General features: G+C 40.2%; 1 protein-coding gene across 3 annotated transcripts in view; it reads right to left on the reverse strand.

The window, feature by feature from the left end:
- The window catches only part of fcho1 (FCH and mu domain containing endocytic adaptor 1), an 88276-nt gene that overhangs the window by 11488 nt on the left and 55040 nt on the right, over positions 1–21748 (reverse strand). For 2 of the 3 annotated variants that reach the window (XR_004501469.2, XM_033622845.2), the window contains exons 9-19: positions 18009–18153; positions 17710–17827; positions 17515–17539; positions 14640–14700; positions 12260–12453; positions 11598–11622; positions 11378–11434; positions 10357–10408; positions 5506–5630; positions 3049–4164; positions 293–399 (exon numbers count right to left, since the gene is read on the reverse strand). Coding sequence is in view for 2 of the 3 variants with exons in the window: in XM_033622845.2 (XP_033478736.2) it covers positions 293–399; positions 3049–4164; positions 5506–5630; positions 10357–10408; positions 11378–11434; positions 11598–11622; positions 12260–12453; positions 14640–14700; positions 17515–17539; positions 17710–17827; positions 18009–18153 (2025 nt within the window). In the remaining variant the exon portion in view is untranslated. The remainder of the gene's footprint in view (positions 1–292; positions 400–3048; positions 4165–5505; positions 5631–10356; positions 10409–11377; positions 11435–11597; positions 11623–12259; positions 12454–14639; positions 14701–17514; positions 17540–17709; positions 17828–18008; positions 18154–21748) is intronic. The other variant, XM_033622846.2, reaches the window with a different exon arrangement.

Here is a 21748-nt window from a genome sequence, read left to right on the forward strand (position 1 = left end):
TGAATTTGATAATATGATACAATTTTGAAACATGAAAACCATTTTAAAGGTGATATTTACAGTATCACAGTATCAGAGTGAGTTTGACTCAAATAGGGCTAAAATAAAATTCCTGCAGCAAACAATTATCTGCAATCACTGACAGCTTTCTCTAATTTTTGATGCCCTTCACATCTAAAACAACAAAGTATTTAGGAAGCTCTTGTGGGGAAAAATAAATGAGACTTCAGGATTAAAGTTGTTTGTGATATTTAACACAGTTGTATCAATAAAAGAATGATTATTAACTCACTCTCTCGCAGCCGCTGAGTTGGCCTGAGGTCCTCTTGGCCCGGGCCGCTCTCTGAGGAGCAGCTGCGACCACTTCAGCTGTGTCCTGTCTGAAGTTATGCTTGGACCCTTTCAAACACATAGACACACAAGATGACTAAAAGCCAAATCTGAAATCACACAGCGAAACAAGATTATAGGAGACAGACATCCTCTGAAATCAGTCAGAAGTCGTGTTCAGAACAGCCGGAGACGAGCTGAGAGAGACGCGCTGCCAAACACAAGCTGGCACTAAACCTAAAAACATTTTATTTGTATTGGATTAATTGAGGGATTTAGCATGCTGTTGGTATCTGAATATTCTTCAGAAATTTTCCTCTTTATGAGAAAAGAACAAAAAAATTCTGCATCCCTCACACTCTGTTTACGAGCAACATTTCATAATTTGAATTCATGATATAATCTGAATTTTATCTGATTAAAAAGTGATTTACCTGTTAATAAAGTGAGTAGAAGGGATCGACAATGTTTAGGATTTCTTTGGTTTCTTTATTTATCTTTTACAGTCAGAGTTTTGACCCGATGTACTTGTCAATGGGACGTAGTGGAGTGTAAGAACTTTAAAGTAACTGCAATGTCTCTACTGAGAAAAATAATTATATATGGGAATATGCAGACTCAGACATTAAAAATGTACTTTGATATATATTTCTTTAAAGATCTAAGCAACTATGATGAAATGAGTATTTTTCTTTAAGATATTTTTTGGGCCATTTTGCCTTTAATGGACAGGACAGGTAAGCGTGAAGGGGGAGAGAGAGAGGGGGAATGACATGCAGCAAGGGGCCACAGGCTGGATTCGAACCCGGGCTGCTGCGGCAACAGCCTTGTACATGGGGTGCCTGCTCTACCACTAAGCCACCGATGCCCCGAAATGACTATTTTTCATATTATTAATAATCTAAACATAGTAAGTTACAGCTGCAATTAATAATTGTTTTTGATGATAATCACTGATCAGTTGATTAATTTATTATTTCTTCAAAAACTGTCAGAAAATAGCAGATATAACAAACATTTTTTCCCCACAATTTCCTGAAGTCTTCAACCAGATAACTGTTGGCAATTCTGCCTGACAAATTGTCAATTATTAATAAATTATCAAAATAGTTCCTGTCAATTCACAAATTAATCAGCCCTCAAACCAGTCAATCATCCTCACCCTGACAGCACGTGAGTAAATAGACCCTTGGTGAACTAATAACCATTAAACGATCTGAGCTAATAGTTTCTGTCATCATCCAGGTAATATGCATATTTAATTCTAACAAAGAAAGAAGTCCTTGCAGCTAATTTATCAACTAATAAAAGAAGGTTTAGCTGAATAAGCCCTTATGAACAACTGAGCAGGCAGGCCCCCGATAGGAAGATTAGGCTTCATGTTGACTAATTAAAAATGCTGTCTCAGTTCAGAGGTGAGCTTTTATTAGCAGTCAGAATTTAAGTGAAGTGTAGAAGAGTTTTTCTGCATCGTATGTGAAAGTGTTTCCTGGGTCGATGGTTTGACCTCTGATTTATCAAGGAGGCAGATCTAGAATACTAAACAGTTCATAATGTGTATGTTTTACAGTTACTATGGTTGGTTTTGGAAGGTTTTGGAAAACAGTAAAAACTCAGTGAATCTAACTTCAGGTCATTTTATTGTTATGGTTTTAATTTTTACTGAGAATATTAACTTATTTTCCACGATAGCCAACTTGTGGTATATTTACTGTATGATATTTTGATGTAGTTTAGCCTGGCTAATAGTTGACTATATGAGAAAGGACAACTTCCCGTTTTCGTTGATTTTTTTTCCCCCAGTCACACCATGACAAAGACTCAGTGTGGAACGAAGGTGGTCGATGTTCTCCTTTTATGGTGTTTAACCATATATGCTTGGCTCGACGGCAGTGTGCCTGAGGTGAGCTCAGTAGCTTCTCTTTTTCCTATAGAGTCTACCTTTCACTGGCCTTGACTACTGTAATGCCCCTCTGAACATGCAACCTCTGTAAATGGTCCAAAATGTCACTCCACTCGTCATTACTCTCCACTGGCTCTGTTGCTAGTCACATTAAAGTCAAGTCATTAATGCTTGCTTATAGAGCACCCACTAGCATGACATCCACCAACCTGGACTCTCTTTCATTCATTACAATCTGCAAATGAACACCTAGTAATCAAACAGTCACTTTAAAACTTCTACTGCTGCTCACTCGGTGGTGGAACGAGGCACTGAACTCCATTCAGTCGTCAGAATCATGCTCTGTCATTACAAATCGTATGAAGGCCTACCTCTTACTCACCAAATACATTCTTTCTTCCTCCCTCTTTATCTCTCGATTGACTTAAGTCTGATGCAACTGAGCATTGCAGCACTTATGCTTGAAGGCTTCTACTTGATATAGTGTGGCTTGGACTGTACCTCATTTGTAGGGTAGAGATAGCATCCTTGGACTCTTAGTTTGGAGGAAATGATTTCATGTTGGGACGCGTGATTTTTAGATTTCAATCATAGCTAAGAACCTCCTGTGAATGTGACAGGTTTTCTTTTCATTTCATCATATTGTTGACAGGGTGTCTCACTTTTGCATGTACCTTTTATCTATTTATGTATTTTCTACACCCTGTTTATTAATCATGTCTGCTCATGAAACCCTGTCATAATGAGTAAAGATCGACTTGCAGCCTGTCTCAATAAAAAAATTGAATGCCAGAAAAGAAAAAAGAAATCAGTACCCTTGTGAGAGGTGATACTGCACGATATCTGAGTGTTCAGATCCAGGCAGTCTTGATCTTTGTCTGTGGAAAAACACAGATCCTCCTGTGGTCCCGAATGCCTCGTGAGTGGAGGGGCGTTCCTGCGTGGCTCACTCTCTGATGATCGATGTTTCCTCCTCTCCCCTCCTCCTCCTCCTCCTCCCCCTCCCTCTCCTTTCCCTCCTCCCTCCTGTGTTTTGGAGCTGCTCAGCGTCCCAGAGACACTTTCACTAAACGGGTTGTGGACAGAGTTCCAGTGCATCAGCTCCTTCTTGGGCTGAGCTGTAGGCAAAGAGCTTGAATTAACATCAAGTACCAGCCTATTGCTATTGGTAGAGCCACCACCACTACTGCTGCCGCTGCTGCTGCTGCTGCTGTGTGCAGGGATTAACCCAGCTGCTGCAGCCAGCGATGACTGGTGCGTTGGGCTGCCAATCATTGTGATTGCAAACGGGTCATCAGAAGTAACAGGAGGCGGGAGGCTCTGGTCTCGTTTCCTGTCTCTGTCTTTACGATTGGAGGAGGAGGAAGAAGAGGAGGAGGAAGAGGTTGGGAGTGTCTTAGTGTCGACGAGGGCGATGGAGAATGGGTCCCCTCGCACCTCCATCCCCCTGCCCTCCTGGGTTGTGCGAGGTGGTGGGCGCGCCCAGGCATCAGACAGGTTTAAAGTCTCCTGGGTGACAGTCCTCTCAAACGCAGCGAGGAAGGGGTCCTCGGGGGGAATGTGTTTGCAGTTCCACACCGATGACTCCATCTCAGGTGGAGGAAGGGACTGGGAGAAAGCAGGGAACCGCATGGATGAGGGGTCCATGTCTGGGGGGACACGAGAGGGACGTGATGAGGCGATGGACCAGACGCTGGCAGGGTCGTCCTGCGAGAGAGGGCTCCGACCAGGGGAGGGGTCACGGAAAGCAGAGAGGAAAGGGTCCGGAGGTCGTCCCAGTGTTTGTGTCTGCTCTTTACTCTGTGACACAGGAGGCCAAGCCGCCCAACCCACTGGCTCAGGGGAGGGCCCAAGGGGCTGATGGGAAGGTGAGTCCAGGCCGGAGTCCTCGACGTTCTCCGGAGAGGAGGAGTCAGACGAGAAAGCGGCATCTGACACACACATTAAACACATTACAGGGTATCAACACTATGCAGAAATTCAGACGTTATCAATACCAGCAGTAAACAGAGAACTTGTAAAAATGTAATTGGACAAAAAAGTTCAAAATATCAAACATCTGAGCCTCATTTTACCAAATTGCCCCAAATATAACATTTTTTCCTGGATATTTCTTATGAAGAGTGGGGGTATATTAATTCTGAGCACTACACATTTACATATTCATAAAAGCAGGTGTTCTCTTTGAGCGGAGCAAGTACCCAAAAACCTCAAAGAGAGTCTGAAAAAATGATTCACAATCAGCGACCTCTTTATAAACAGGAAGAGAGTGCCTCTTTTGTCCAGCTATAGCCTAAATTTGGTCTCTCCAATAGCCGTTTCTTTTGTTTCCTGCAGGTTAAAAACGTTGTAAAGCAGTCTCTTGTTCAGTTTGACACGTTACCCCCTCCAACACACTTCCTACAACCACATCTCTCACATCCCTGTCTGTGAACATCTGATATCCCAATCTGTTGTAGTCATCTGAAGGAGGTTTGGAGTAAGGAAATTGGTTCCGACTTTATCTGATGAGCTTTGGGATGAAGGGATGGAGGATTAAAGAGCGTTCTATTAATGCGAGACTTCAGCCAGTTCACTTTAGAATGCCGGACCTAATAGGATCGAAGGACAATTGTAAAAAAGAAAAAAAAAGCTCATCCTTTCTGGGCTTGGGAGGAAATATTTCATTTACTCAGTATAATCATTGGGGAACTAATGGACCAGGCTGTGTACAGTACTTGCTGTTTTGAGATGTTCTGAACGCTCCCTAAAAGCTGCCATATGAGACCCAGAAGGCTTTAATGTTTTTTATGATTATAGCTAAAAGGGTTATTTTGAGACAATGGATATCTACCTCGCCTTCTTGTGTTAAGAAGTGGCTCACTGATATGATTCCTGTCTTTATTTAGGGGAGATTAAGTACTTGTCATCTGAGTCATACTGCACATTTGGGGTCCATTTTTTGATCATATCAGACAGCAAATCAGCTCGGTTGCAACTAAGTTGATTTACATGCCCTCGAGTGTGGCTTAATATACAGTTTATTTGAACAATCTTTACAGTCATACTCATTGTACATTACCAGACTTTCCTTTAATTTTAGTATTTGATGTTTAACTTTTGTGAGAGGATAAAGGACAAAGACCATCTTTTCCCAGGGACGTTTCCCACCAGGACTAGTCTGATTGTGGCAGTATTTATTTACATCAAAAAAAAGCAGTTGGAAAAGGGGAGGTCTTATATTTGGGCCAATACATATTCAATATGAACAGACAATGAAAATATTCTCTTACATTCAGTTGCACCAAAAGCGCTCTGCTCTCTGAGTTGTTCCCGACCATCAAAGCTTTTGGACTTGAAGGCCGATTCCAGCGGAGGTCCGAAGAGACTGTCTGAACCCGATGCCGTTGAACTTAACCTGATGAAGAACAAAGAGGGAGCGAAGAAGAAGATCAGGGAGAGTGAGAGCAGTAGAGTGATGAGGAGGAGATGTGATAAAGTGACAACAGATATGTGGGTGTAAGTGAGAGTTGAGGAAGTTGGGGAATTGTGAAGGATGAAAATAAACATCGTAAAACAGGAAAATAACCACAATCCAGCTCTAAATCCTGAGTTGTTTTTTTCTTCTGCATAACTGTAAAGTCTGTAAACTTTGTAATTGTAAATGTAAGAATAAAAATTAAAGAAACTGTATTGTAATGATTTACTGTCCATGATTTTGTTTTATGAAAACGTTCACACCAAACTCAGAGTTGTAACTCAAATAATATCTCCTACTTGGCAGGAAGAATTGCTGACATACCAACAAACCAGTGCATTGACCATCTTGGAATAATAAGTGAACACTCCCAGTTCAGAATACTGGGAGTTTTCCAGTTCTTGACATTCTGAATGCAGAGTACAGCATTTTATTTTCTCAATGTACAATTAAAATACAAAGGTCTACTCTGAGAGATTTGTGGCCTTCTAGTTAAAAAACTACACATCAATTTCTCTGAAAATTAGGAAAGTAACTCTTAAAGCCACAGTCGGTAACTTTTATAAAAAAAATAATAGCCTTTTTCATATTTGCTATAACTGTCACTATATTCACTCAGCACTACATGAGACAGATAAACTGTGAAAATCCAACTCCTCTGCCTACTCTATTGCCATGTAGCACTTCTAATGACCTTGCTGCGTGTGAAGAAAAACAACCAGAGCCAAGGAGTCTCTAAAGCAGCTGTCAATTACTCCGTGAAATGCGATTAATCTATCAAACTAAGCAGCCCTGATCAAATAGAAATTCAGATTCTGTAACTACATTACATATTTCTCACCTCAAATGTTTTCAGAAACATATTTTAAGGTACTTTTCAGCTGTAAAATGAGAAAATTTGTGACCTGGCCATGGAAATACAGTTAGACGGAGAACCAAGCTTCGCCCACAAGCCAGACCGGCTTTCTAATTTTACAGCGTAACAGTAGCTTACACTAAAATGTGTTTCTAAAAAAATATGAGGCAAGAAAAAGGCAATGCAGTAACAGACTAAATTCATATTTGATCAGCGCTGCCAAGTTTGACTGCAGTTCATGGAGCAATTGATATGACTGAAAGCTGCACTTGAGACGCCTTGGCTTTGACTGATTGTTGCTGCCGCACCACAATCTGATTCTAGCAAATGCCATTAGGAGTAGTGGGGGGGGAGTAGAGACATGATTTTTTTCAGTGACAGTTTCAGCAAATATGACACAGTTATTTTTATAAAAGCTACCAACTGTAGCTTTAATATGAGATAAACCTGTCCTCATTATGAATGAAATTACAGCATATGGCCAAAGACATGGTTTGGGCTAGGGCGAATGGTCTACAGCTTAGGAAACCTCCTCCATCTACACCTTTCTAATACTGGATTGGGAGGATCTGCCTCCAGAACTTTCAGAAACCAACAATCTGACATTCCTACCCGTTTCATACCATGATTGATCGGGTGAGTGGAGGTGAGAAAGGAGCCAGCACTTTAACCACTCTCTTTAGGTCTCTGTTCATTCTTGACACTATTTGTCACTTCATATGAACAGAGTGAAAATACTATTATACTCATATATATATTTTTTTTAACTTTTTATTTATGCTGTGCAATTCATACCTTCATCTTTTCACAAATAAGCATTTCGCATTTCTCTTTAACTTTGTATGAATTTAAGTAAAGAAAAAAACAACGATACAATAAATCAAATACCCAGTACTAAAAAACAAACAAACACACAAACAAAAGGCGAAAAGAGAAAAAAAAACAAAAAAAAAAACTAAATATACAGTAAGTGTGCAAGCGACAAAGATATAACCATTTTATGTTTTTCGTACAATTTCTTTTTTTTTTCCTTCCTTCCTTCTTCTCTTCCTTTTTTCCTTTTCTTTCCCTCTCTTCCTTCCCCTCCTTCCCTTACTTTAGTTACAGGGCTCAAAAGTAATATTTTACACTGATAGCATTACTGCCATAAAATTTTAAATTAGTAGCATAGCACTTCGTTTAGTTGTGCAAGAAAGAAAAACAGAGAAAAAAAAAAAAAAGAAAAGAAGCAACACAAAAACGAATTGGCTCAACACCACATATTATATATATATTTTTTTCTCTTTTCTCTTCCATCCTTTTCCTTCTTTTCATTCCTATTATTGGCAGTGAACAGAGTTTTGGTGGCAAATGCCATCAAATTAATAAAAATCTTGAGCTCTGCATTGACATCCAAGGTGACCATAATTCCATAAAAAAGTCAGTTTTCAGCTGAATTTCAGCTGTAATCTTTTCCATAATATATACCTCATTCACCTTTTGTTGCCATTGTTTTATGTTGGGGGGTTGTGGCTGCAACCATAATACCGTAATAGTTTTTTTGGCTATTAAAAGCAGGGTCCTCAGTAAATATGTTTTCTTTTTCCCCATTTGGAGTCCTGAAGGGATGCCCAAAATAAATAACTTTGGGTCAAGTTTTATTTTTATATCCAAAATTTACTCTATTATCCTTTTAACATTGTCCCAGTACTCCTGCAATTTTGGACAGGCCCACATTATATGTGAGAGGTCCCCTTGGTGGCCACAACCCCTCCAGCATAGTGCTGATGAAACGCCATGTTTTGCTGTTATAATTGGAGTTCTGAAATATCTGTTTTTAATCTTCCAGTCAAATTCTCTCCAATTTGGGCTATTTGTTAATTTATGACCAGACAAACACATTTCATCCCATTCATTTTCACTAATTAGTATGTTCAGTTCAATTTCCCACTTTCTTTTATTCTCTAAATCTTTGTTTTTAAGATCTTGTTGCAAAGCTCTGTAAAACCTTGAGATAATTCCTTTCTTCATTTTTTCTCCTTCACATTTTATCAAGAACAGTTCTGTCTTAGAGGGTTCCTTTAATATACTTTCCCATTCTTTGTTTTTCTGAAGATAGTGTCTAATTTGTAGGAATCTGTAATGGTCTTGAACTTGTAAATTAAATTCTTGAATGAGTTGTTGAAATGATTTTAGTACTTGTCCATCAAATAGTTGATCAATGTACACCAGCCCCTTGTTCATCCATTTCTTAAATCCATTGTCAGTTTTAGATGGGTGAAAATCTGGATTTACTGCAATTTTGGTAACTCTTGATACTGAGTTTGAAACTCCCAGCTTGTTCCTTATTTTAGACCATATTTTCCATGTTTTCTCAGCCCATTCATTTGTTAATTTAAGTTTTTTCCATTCTTTCGAACTCATAAATGGTAAGTAGCCTAGTGGTACTGGGCAAGAGTTCTGTTCCATTTCCACCCATAATGTATCTGTGTCTTCTGTTATCCATGACATTATTGTTTTGAGTTGTGTTGCCCAATAATATTTTTGCAAGTCTGGTAAATTTAAGCCCCCATCCTTTTTAGAACTTTGTAGCCTTTTATAACTTACTCTTGCCCTTTTATTTTGCCAGACAAAATTTAAAATCATTTTATCCAGAGCTATAAAGGAAGACTTTGGAATGATTAATGGGAGTGATTGAAACATAAAGAGCAAGCGTGGTAGAATATTCATACATATAGTTTCCACTCTGCCGATTAATGTCAATGGTAACAGCTCCCATTTTTTCAAATCTCGTCTTATCTCTGTAATCAATTTTTCGTAATTAGTTCTAAATAGTTGTGATGTCCTGGGTGTTATTGTCACACCTAGATACCTGAACCCTTTCCTGGTCCACTGGAACTTGATTTTTTCCTCTAATAGCTGGCTTCTCCCCAAATAGCATCATTGTAGTGGATTTAGTTTCATTAGTCAAAAAGCCAGATATTTTTCCATATTCATTTAAGACTCCCAGTAAAGCCGGTATAGATGATGTTGGTTTGCTAATAAATGCTAATAAATCATCAGCAAACAGTGATATTTTATGTTCTTTTTGTCCCTCACTACTATACTCATATTTTGACCATTATTGTGTCTCCCTCCTTCTCTATGATGGCTCACTTTTCACTCCGCCTTTGAGTGTGGCAGTTCTGAGCATAACATTTGATTCGAATTCACTTTATTATCAGAAAAAATCAGAAATTTGTCCTGCACCTTAGACATCTGACATTATGACATTATGAAAAGTGGATGCAATACAACAAATAAATTACTGAGTACTGGATCTGGAATGCTGACAACAAGGCAAACCTTATCACCCAACACTCTTGCGCCTGGGATGGGAGCAAACTCCTACAGCCAGGTTGCACAATCTTCCCAGTAGATTAAAGGGAGGCAGTTACTGCAAGTGATTAATACCCATGATTTTGTAACAAGACCACGTATGGGTGTAATGTTTAGATATCCACATAGGCATACATGATATATTGTATCTACTGCAAAGGTGCTCTTTAAAACGATTAAAATCAAGTATAAGAAAATGGTGCTCTGTCTGAACTGCAGGGGAATGTAAGACAAAGGAAAGAAGAGTGAGAAAAGTGAGGTGACAAAGGTAAAACCAGCAGACGGACAAAAATAAAACAAGGATGGTGACATCGGAAACACTTTGAGGAGGAAACCTGAAGAGCTTCAAACCGCTGAAAAGGCCACTGATGACGCAATTTAACCTCCAAATACGTCTCCCTCTCTGTACCACTCAGAGACAGATATGAGATATGAAGGGCAGAGCCGTCTCACCTGCTGTGATCGGGACTGGAGGTGGACCTGCGTAGGCCCTCCTGCTCTCCATCTGTAATGAGACAAAACACACACACACACACACACACACACACACACACACACACAATGAGATGCAGTGACTCACTGCAGAGGATGTTCCCTAATCAGGACTAATCAGCAGCTCGGTGTTCTTCGTCACAGCGTTGATGGGAGGATGAGATCGAGCGATGAGGCGACGTGAGGGAAAACCCATCAGCCATTACCTTCTCTCTGATAAATACCAGCAATTAGCCCGGTCTCACTCAGCTCCAGCCACCACTGCACAGCAACCGCTTTAATAAGGTGCTTATTGTTAATCCTGCCGCCTCTGGATTTAAGACAGTGCGACTCCCCGCTGATGTGAAGCAGCAGGTTGTAGCCTCCAGTCTAACCTGCTGGCAGCTAACGAACCTGACGGTGATAAAACATGCTGTGGAGCATGAGCAGAGGGCCGGGTGTGACTAATGGAGGGTGGCTGTTCATGCAAGGTCAGCCAAAGAGGAGATTTGCTGTCTGGAGGGAAAGGTGGGGTCTAAACAGGCTGCTGGAGGTAGAGAGACGCTGCAGGAAGAAATAATCACTGAAGATCTACAGATGTGGTTGTGTGTAAGAAATAGTTTTCCATCCTGTTAATGAATGAAAGGATAGAAACTTCAAACACCTATTCCAGGTAGAAATGCACAACATGACATGACCGATTGCTACAAAATTAAGGCTGCAATAATTATTATCTGATGATTATGTTCTTGATAACCAATTTATCTTTTGGCCTTAAGAACATAGGAAATTGTTAACAAAAAATAATCCCATTATTATTTCCAAAGGCCAAAGGTGACAGAATCAAAATTATGAAAAGAGCTGCAGAGTCATTTTCTGTTGATTGATCGACTGATTAATCAACTCATCATTTCAGCTTTATACAAAAATATATATATAAAAAAGAACCTGACAGACAGATGGAACATAAACATGGAAAACAAGACAGTAAAATCAGACTCACCCCTGTGGGAGGCACCTTCGCTCTCTTCTGAGCGACCTCCCGCAGTACTCGAGTTCCCTGCAGAGACACAACAGCTTTACAGAAGTCTTTACCTTAAGATACAGTAAATAGACTACAACATACTGTATTTTTCACACTGCTTTACTGTGCAGGAAAGAGATTTGCTGCACATTCACAAACACTAATAACTCAGAAAATATTCAGACACATTTGAACTTACTGGAGAGATGCCGCTTGACTGACACCTGAAGTCAAGAGAGGGAGACAGATTTGGTCAATACAGTGGATTCATGTAAAGGAAAAACATGGTGTTCTTCTTGTTTTTTTTAAATGTAAAAAAGTCCCACAAAAAGATAAAAAACAAGAAAGAATAAATCAGTTTCTCAGTACTTTCTGACACCTGTACACGGTTGTTGCATTCAGGTTCAAGCCCACTGGTTCCTATTGTTGAAGACAAGGACGTAATTTCCCAAAACAGCTGGACACTGTAGATTTGAGTTAGTCCAACAGGAATAAATCGTGATTGTTCTGGACTATTTTCAGCTGCAAATTAACATGCATTTGGGGATCTTGTTAGCATTTACAGCAGCAGGGTTCAAAATAATCTGCAGTGCCCTGTTGATCGAAATGAAGGAACATGTCTCCCAGTGGGACAGTGATGTGTTTTTAATAGTAACAAGAGGATGACTAAGATACTATATCAGACTATGGCTATACAGACAAAACTTGTGGGCAGGATCAATTCATTGTTGGTTTTTTTTTTTTTTGTGGGAATTGTTGACAATGAGAAGTTTTAGATTTATGCATGTTGGGGTAAAATGCTGATGTCTTCAGAGGGATCCTAACAAACATACAGAACGTGACAGAAATACGAAACACAACCTGTTGCCGGACCCCTCTGTTGGGCGGCAGAGTGAGCGCCCCAATGGTGGCTTTCAGTTCTTTCTCTGTGGCAGCGGAGTTATTGCGACTGCTGCTCGCCACCGGTCTGATCTGGATGTGGAACTTCTTGGGCTCCTCGTCATCAAAGTCCGAGTCACTGGAGTAAAAGTTGCTCTCCTTCTCCTCAGAGCAGCGTACAGAGAGAGAGGACGGTCAAGGAGAACAAGCTCATGTTTCAGTATTTCATGATTGTTGCTTAACTGAAACTTAATGCAACGTGCAAAACACTAAATCAAATGCAAACACCTCCAAATACAGCCACTTAATATCAGCACACATTTAATACTAAGCGTATAGATCACTGAATCAGTGCTACATGTGATTGCAAGCATTGTATTTTTCTGTTACTTATTATTTTTGCACTTTACTTTCTTTTCTCTTTTTGTCTTTTTTTTACTGCATCAGTTCTCCTGTATATTGAGTATCATATATGGCGAGAATGACCTTGAAGCTTAATAACATTTCAAAGGTAAGCAGCATAAATCCTTACTTACTTGTGCACAATTGTGGAAAGATTAAAAACTACTGCTTACTGTCAATATGTTACAACGCACTGAGCGTCTGTTACTGTACATTAGAGTTAATTGTGGTTTACTGTACTGTTATCACTTTCCAGGATCACTGTGTTGTATTACTGAAAGACAAATGTATTTTATATGATCATTGAAAAACTTAAAGTTGATGTAAATATCAACATCTAATGTCTACTAATCATTCTCGTCTTCATTTCATCTCATATGAATGTGGGATGTTCTGCTGTGTGAGGTCAGAGTCTTGACTTTCTTACCTATATTTACAGTAGTACGGTAAAATTCAATATATATCTAAGTTGTCTATCAATATTATTTCAGATAATGACTTCTGCATAAACACTTTTTGTCCCCTGTTGCCATTTGCATCTGAGATCTCTGAGAAATGCCCTCTCATTCTGCCCTGCACAACAAACATACAGTGAAATGACAATAAAGCTGAACTGAATTGAAAACACAAATGGAGGTGAGGGCTGCAGAGCTTCAAATGGCAAAACCGCCACTTCCTGCCGCACCATCACCCCCACAGCTAAATTCACTTCTCCTTCCTCTTTGTTTGGATGGCACGCTGCTGCACGTGAAAGTGTTGTGTCATGTTATGTGAGGTGTGTCTTGTGTTTTTTAGAAGATTCAGAGAAACTACGGGACGTTTTCCAACATGGGGGTTTTTGATGAACGTGAACCATCTATTCTGAGCAGGCGGGGGGCTCGATGGGAGGGATGACAAAGTCAGGAAGAGTTGTTATCTCTGAGCTGTCAAGACTGAGAGCTGCTGCTGATAAATGGATCAGGGCTGGAGAGTTAGGACATGGAGTATTGAGGTTAGGAGGACAATTCATTTTTATCCCCTGCATCTGCATTTAACGAGGGGGATGCATTAAGTCATTTGCACCCACAAATAGGGTAGAGGCCTTTATAATTGTCTAGAGCTCTACAGCTAATGAGGCCATGAATTCGGCCATTTATGTAAATAAATTGGTTAAATCCGCCTCTCACCTCTGGCTTTCTGATTACTCCTCATTTAAAAAACCTCCATCTTAGTTACGGGCCTTTTTGGAGTCTATTCAGCGAGGCGAGCGATATCACAAGGTGATATCTTTATGAATCTAAAATTAGTCTGTGTTTCCAACTTAATTGGATTTTTAAAAAGATTCACAGTCATTTGGTGGAACAGTTTGGACTGATGTCTTGGACAGCACTCTCCACCATCATCACGACAATAAAACACTTGTGGCCTGTGAACCAAATCTGGCCCACAACAGGGCACTGGATGTCAACTGTTTTTGTAATTCACATGAATATAAATTGGTTCACACTGGGATTTTGTTTTTTACTTTGAATGTAAATAAGGTGCCAGAGTGTTTTTTATTTTACAAAATAGTGCCAGAGGAGGATCCCTCTGACCCACTGACAGAGGTCCGGGCAAAATGCCCCTGCATACAGCTAACCTGTGTGGGGCTGCATTGACTGGATTTGCCACTTTGCAAAAATGAGGACAGCAAACAAAAGGCTGAAAACAGAACATTCTTGTACTGATAAATATTATGAATGGTTGTTTATTAACTGGCTGCTGGTCTCCTGTCATTTTGCAAAAGTGGCCCCTGGGCAAAGCAGGTTGAGTATCCCTGCATTCAATCTTTTGGAAGAATGATGTTCATCTGTCCAACAGAGCTCAAGCGATAAGAAATCTGACTAATTGACAATCATTGTTTTTTCTTTAATTTTTCACCCTCTGTAATTACATTCACAGTGTGGCACAGAAAAAAACCTATTGAGCAGAAAAAGGATATCATTTTGTGTGCTGTCAGCTCGGATGACAAATCCCTCGTCATCTACTTCCAGGGGTGAATTCTATATGAATGAACACACACACACACACACACACACACACACACACACACACACACACACACACAGGAGAGAGAGAGGGAGTCAGACACCAGCTGGGTCAGCAACATGGAGACAAATGGCACTTCAGCCACATATCTGACACACAGAAGTGCTTTGTCGTACTGTGTAACTCAGCAGCTTGCGTGTACCGCTGAGAGGCTTCCATCGGAGTCTGTGTGAGTGAAAACACAGACACTACAACTGTTATGAAAGGTGTTAGTCAGTGCCTAGCTACTGTTAAATACGTTACTGCAAGGAGGACAAACAGCTGTGTGATAAAGCTGCAGGTGTGCTTCCAGTTTGATTTAAATCATGTCTACGTGCCGGGATGTCTGGTTACACGTCAGCTATAGTCATATGATCTTCAAAATAAGACATGAGGGAGGCCTGATTTACAATCCAGCCAACGTGGGAGCAGTTATTTTTAGACTAAGTGTGGACATATACAGATGGTGTTTGATTCTGATTTCAGTAAACAGATCTTGGTAGGTTAAGTTGATATGACAAGTGTAACTGTATCCATTCTTTTTTTTTGATCAGATCACACTGAAAGAAATCTGATTGAGGAACACTCAGAACACTGTAGTTAATGCATAACTGTGTGATTAGACTTTAAAAGTATAACTGCAGGAGCAGCTTAACTACAGTTTGACTCAAATTAACTACAGGTAGTAGTAAACAAAGTAAAAGGGTTGCTTGTAGTGATAAACCTACACCTAAATCTGCAGGTCAACTTGGCTTTATGGAGCTTTATCGCAAGTTTCATCTTGTCAGTCTGTCTGGCCCGCAACTTTACTGTTCTGGTTCACTCTCAGTGCTCCCGTGGCATCGTTATGCTACAACAAATAGTTGTCTTTCAGCGAAAAGTTCTAAAAACCCACTGCCTGTTACCTGCTCCGCACCAAACAGCAGATAGACACAGTTAGCAACTAGCTGGTGAACAAAGTGGAGTTAGCAGCTAAAGAGTCAGATATGTCAGAGTGAATAATGGACTTATGCAATGCTTTTTTTTCCTCCAAGTGAGGATTGGGATACATGCAGTTCACATATTCCAGTCAAAATGAATATATATTTTTAAACGCTTAAAGATCCACTCATTACTAAAAGAATATGTCATCCATGAGAGACAATGAAAAATAATGGAATGGTCAAAGTTGTCACATGAAGTTTAGGGTGTGCTGATGAGTCCCATCAAACACACACATTGAGTAAAATAACAAGATAACATTCCACCTTTAAAGTTGCTAGCAGTCAACCATGTGAATTAAGTTATTTTTTTCTCAGACTACAGCTGCTGCTAAACATCCTTTCATTATATAGTTACTACAGTTATAGTGACCAAAAATGGGGACAGTATGGAACGGTTGCATTGGAACCATCCACAACTTTTCACAGTGGAAACGGAAAAAAAGCGTACCAAACTGAACTGCACTGTTCTGCTCAGTGGAAATGAGGCTTAAGTAGGCAATTGTTAACACTGATACAGCCAACTTCTTACTCGTACATTTATAAGGCAATGATATGTCTTTTGCCCTCTGGTGGCCAAAAATCAATAAATGCAGCTTTAAGTTGTACAGGCTGTAACTTTCCCCAGTATCTAAATATCATCCAGCAACTGATTCATTAAAGTCAGCGTCTCTTCAGACACCCGATAATATAGAGTGTTGCAGGAATCAATTCTAAAACCTGGAGATGTGTTAGCATGTTTGCATGTCTTGAATTTAATACATTTTTTAATTTTTTTGATTAAATGCCTGAAAAAATGTCTGTGGTTAACACAATCTTAAGAGATATTTCTATTCTCTGAAATAAAATACAGCAGTAATTAACTAACTTTTATTTTTTGAAGCTTTTAGGTGTCTTGGAAAAAAGGGTGTTGCTAACTATGGCAATTGCTTTCGCATCCAAAAATCATAAAATTGGTGTTCATTCTCTAAGATTATCATACTGAACAAAATGTGTGAGTATAATAAATCTTTGTTTGCCAATGGAAAAATCCCACCAGCCAGGGCAACCCAGGCTTCTGGGCTGACCTTCAATAAAGCGTTGTCGTTGCAGCACTCTATATTTTTGGTAAAACACTTAAGTAATTAACAGACTATTATGATCTAAAGACAGCAGCTAGACACAATAATCAATCTGTATTACTGCAACTTTTCTTTTTCTTCTGATAATAACTGTCATAATGTTGAATATAGACGGTGAATGGACTGTAGAATGGACCTCTGCCAATATTACTAATACCTGTTACACCACAGTCAGAAACTTAATGCCCTTGAAAGTATAAAATAGCAGCACCAGTGGCTCTGTGACCTGCAGTTTACTCTACCACATCAGTCTGTTAGATAGCAGCGTCCAAAGCCCTTTCACAAACAAACACGCGCGCGCACACACACACACACACACACACACACACACACACACTCACACGCAGTTACGCATTTCCTCTGTCACTGCCAAAGAATCACAGAAACCTCTTCTCAGAAGTACTGGAATAAACCTGGGAAACCCCACACCGTCAGTAATGTCATTATCACACACACTCGTGATTTCCCACTCACCTTCTTTCCACAAATACAAACACACTCCTGTGCATGCTTCTCCTCGCACCTCCGCGAAAAAATACACGCACACACTCCTCTCACAGTACAGAAGTGCTCTACAACACATTTGTCTGTGGGGATAACTGCAGCTTTAGGAGTCAGACAGAACTGATAATTGAGTCAATGGTTTTGGAGCTGCAGTGTTTGGGTGTGAATTATATCTGATACTCACCGGGGTCTCCGTCACTGCTGAATCTCTGCAAATACGAAACAACAAAACACATAGATGTATTATTTTTCATTATTCAGCAGTAACTCGGACCGAAGTCAGTGGCAAAGAACGAACATCAAGATTCAATTTCAGAAGATCAGGGCTCATAGAGCACAGCATGTTTGTTCCTCTGTGTTAGTGTGTGCGTGCACTCACGTAGAGTCCGGCTCCTTGTCCCTCTTGCCAAGGCCGGGGATCCTGAAGGCTTTTGCTCGACTCTTCTTCCCACCTTCTGGTGCCAAAGCTGTCATGTACTCCTCAAAACCAACCAGAGCTGCAGACGACAGACAGTTTGACAAGAACAAAGAGCATTCAAAAACACAATATATGTATGTAGTCAAGTCTTGTATTTTGTCACAATGAATAATTCTGCCTCCATTATTCTGTTTTGAGTGTTGGTGTTGTAAGTTTTTTTTAGCGTTATGTGAACTGCTGAAGTTGTGTTTTTGTATCACCTCTACTAGAAGCAAGCCAAGAATCCATCCTAGGGAGCTGAATTGTACCTGGCCTGTCTTTGCCCGTGCCCTTCTGCTCTGCAAATTTCTGGATGAGGTTATCAATGCCGATGTTTTCCACATTCTGCTTGAATTCCTCGTGAACCTGCAGCAGAGCAGAGCAAGAATGATTATTTGGTCCTTTAAAAAGCTTGTAGTATTAGAAAAGGTGCCATGAAAAATAGTTTGTTATCAAAGCTCAGTGTGACGATGTCTTATGCAATGATGCATCTAGTTTAACACATGACTCTGACAGAAATGCCTTATGATCTCAAGTATACTATTGGTGAACACATACATGAAACTGTTGTGCTGTACGAAAAATGTTGAGTTGTATTTATCTTCTGAATACTAAACATAAACGTTATAGAGCCCTGGTGGATGCTAATATTAAAGGGGCCTATTATCCTATATATTTTTTATTTTTTGTCATACACACACACACACACACACACATATATATATATATATATATATATATATATATATATATATATATACAGTACAGGCCAAAAGTTTGGACACACCTTCTCATTCAATGTGTTTTCTTTATTTTCATGACTATTTACATTGTAGATTCTCACTGAAGGCATCAAAACTATGAATGAACACATGTGGAGTTATGTACTTAACAAAAAAAGGTGAAATAACTGAAAACATGTTTTATATTCTAGTTTCTTCAAAATAGCCACCCTTTGCTCTGATTACTGCTTTGCACACTCTTGGCATTCTCTCCATGAGCTTCAAGAGGTAGTCACCTGAAATGGTTTCCACTTCACAGGTGTGCCTTATCAGGGTTAATTAGTGGAATTTCTTGCTTTATCAATGGGGTTGGGACCATCAGTTGTGTTGTGCAGAAGTCAGGTTAATACACAGCCGACAGCCCTATTGGACAACTGTTAAAATTCATATTATGGCAAGAACCAATCAGCTAACTAAAGAAAAACGAGTGGCCATCATTACTTTAAGAAATGAAGGTCAGTCAGTCTGGAAAATTGCAAAAACTTTAAATGTGTCCCCAAGTGGAGTCGCAAAAACCATCAAGCGCTACAACAAAACTGGCACACATGAGGACCGACCCAGGAAAGGAAGACCAAGAGTCACCTCTGCTTCTGAGGATAAGTTCATCCGAGTCACCAGCCTCAGAAATGGCAAGTTAACAGCAGCTCAGATCAGAGACCAGATGAATGCCACACAGAGTTCTAGCAGCAGACCCATCTCTAGAACAACTGTTAAGAGGAGACTGCGCCAATCAGGCCTTCATGGTCAAAGAGCTGCTAGGAAACCACTGCTAAGGAGAGGCAACAAGCAGAAGAGATTTGTTTGGGCCAAGAAACACAAGGAATGGACATTAGACCAGTGGAAATCTGTGCTTTGGTCTGATGAGTCCAAATTTGAGATCTTTGGTTCCAACCGCCGTGTCTTTGTGAGACGCAGAAAAGGTGAACGGATGGATTCCACATGCCTGGTTCCCACTGTGAAGCATGGAGGAGGAGGTGTGATGGTGTGGGGGTGTTTTGCTGGTGACACTGTTGGGGATTTATTCAAAATTGAAGGCACACTGAACCAGCATGGCTACCACAGCATCCTGCAGCGACATGCCATCCCATCCGGTTTGCATTTAGTTGGACGATCATTTATTTTTCAACAGGACAATGACCCCAAACACACCTCCAGGCTGTGTAAGGGCTATTTGACCAAGAAGGAGAGTGATGGAGTGCTGCGGCAGATGACCTGGCCTCCACAGTCACCAGACCTGAACCCAATCGAGATGGTTTGGGGTGAGCTGGACCGCAGAGTGAAGGCAAAGGGGCCAACAAGTGCTAAACACCTCTGGGAACTCCTTGAAGACTGTTGGAAAACCATTTCAGGTGACTACCTCTTGAAGCTCATGGAGAGAATGCCAAGAGTGTGCAAAGCAGTAATCAGAGCAAAGGGTGGCTATTTTGAAGAAACTAGAATATAAAACATGTTTTCAGTTATTTCACCTTTTTTTGTTAAGTACATAACTCCACATGTGTTCATTCATAGTTTTGATGCCTTCAGTGAGAATCTACAATGTAAATAGTCATGAAAATAAAGAAAACGCATTGAATGAGAAGGTGTGTCCAAACTTTTGGCCTGTACTGTATATGTATATATATATATAGTTACAATGCTGGTCATATTAACTGCAGCCAAAGTTTTAAATAATGAGGTAAACGTATGTAAAAAGTAACAACTGTGAGCAAAAACCTCAGGCGACAGATTGTTCTGAATACTCTGCTTCCAACTGTGTTTACCACTTTTGAGACAAGCTGGTGTCAACTCTTGATGGATATCTTTACATGTTCATCTGCTCCATGTGCGCTACTGTCGCCTTAGTCTCGCCACCAGACAATCAGAGATCTCCGCCTTCTGATAGTCTGGGGACACTCCTTTCTAAAGTGTGTTTAACACACCGGCGAAAACGGCCGGCAACAAAGCAACGCCTCTTGCATTTTTGAAAAGGACACGCCTGCGCTCCACCTTTTCTCGTCCGCAAGGAAACAAACACACAGAGAGCTTGAAAATGGATGCCGAGAGATTTAACTCCGTTTTATCAAACGTGTGCTCATCCGTGAAGAAAATATTTTTTCCAGCAGATGTCTTAGTTACAACATGATTGAGCTAACTGGAGTAGTTTCATGTCTTATCCGACAACAGGAGGCTTTTAACAGATGACGTCCTGATGTTAGCTTTGCTGCTAGTGTTAGCTGTCCCTGTCAGCTGCAGCCACTGATGCTTTCTAGACATCGTGATTTCCCAAAACTGAATAAATACCACACATAGCAACACAAAACTGCTTTGCTAGCTCAATCATGTTGTAACTAAGATATCCGCTGGAAAAGATTTTTTTCACGGACCGTTTAATGAGTTATTACCTATTACAGACACTGCTAACGGCTAACAGCTAACGGTTAGCCCAGCTAAACTTGCACACAGAAATAGTAATGTTTGTTCAATCATTGTGTTTATAGACTTTACAAACATCGGATTAGTCCAAACGGTGATACAGTGATGTGAAAAATGTGATATATAGGCTATATATATAGCTAAAAGCTCTGCTGGTTTTCTACCCGGAAGTATTTGTGAACAACAAGGCGATTCCCTCTATAGCCCGGCCGGATGGATGAATCATGGCCTTGTAAAAGATCATGTTTGTTTCTTTTAGTTGGCGAGAATGTGTCGCCGCAAATGCGACAAATATCCACTAACTTTGACGGCGTTTTCTGCAAGCGCGGCTGAGCCATTTTGTACCGCTACACGTGTTTCTAGTGGGACTATGTTTACAAGCACAAGAGTTCAGCGAGCCACCGAAGGACCACTCTGCAGATTTACTATTGGTTCTGCAACGTAGGGAGTTTTTTTAAACTCTGAAATTGTATCCGCCCATCCAAACACAAAATCAGGGAGAAAGTCATCAGTCTTTAGTTAAGCAAAGCGTCTAAAGGCTGACTTGTGAGTCTACTGTCGCCTACACTGCTTCATGTAGCTACATGCTAACGTTGGCGAAACATGTAATCTTGGTTACCAATGTTCATTTCTCGCTGATTTGATTATATTTGTGCTGAAACACATCTGACTGTGATGATTTTGGATTAGAAGGTTTTATTGGTGATTTCTGATGGTAGAAAGTGCTGCTTTATTCCATTAAAGCCATTTCCCTGCTGCAATGATGG

This window comes from Epinephelus lanceolatus, chromosome 6, assembly GCF_041903045.1.
Source record: "Epinephelus lanceolatus isolate andai-2023 chromosome 6, ASM4190304v1, whole genome shotgun sequence".
NCBI classification, from domain to species: Eukaryota; Metazoa; Chordata; class Actinopteri; order Perciformes; family Serranidae; genus Epinephelus; species Epinephelus lanceolatus.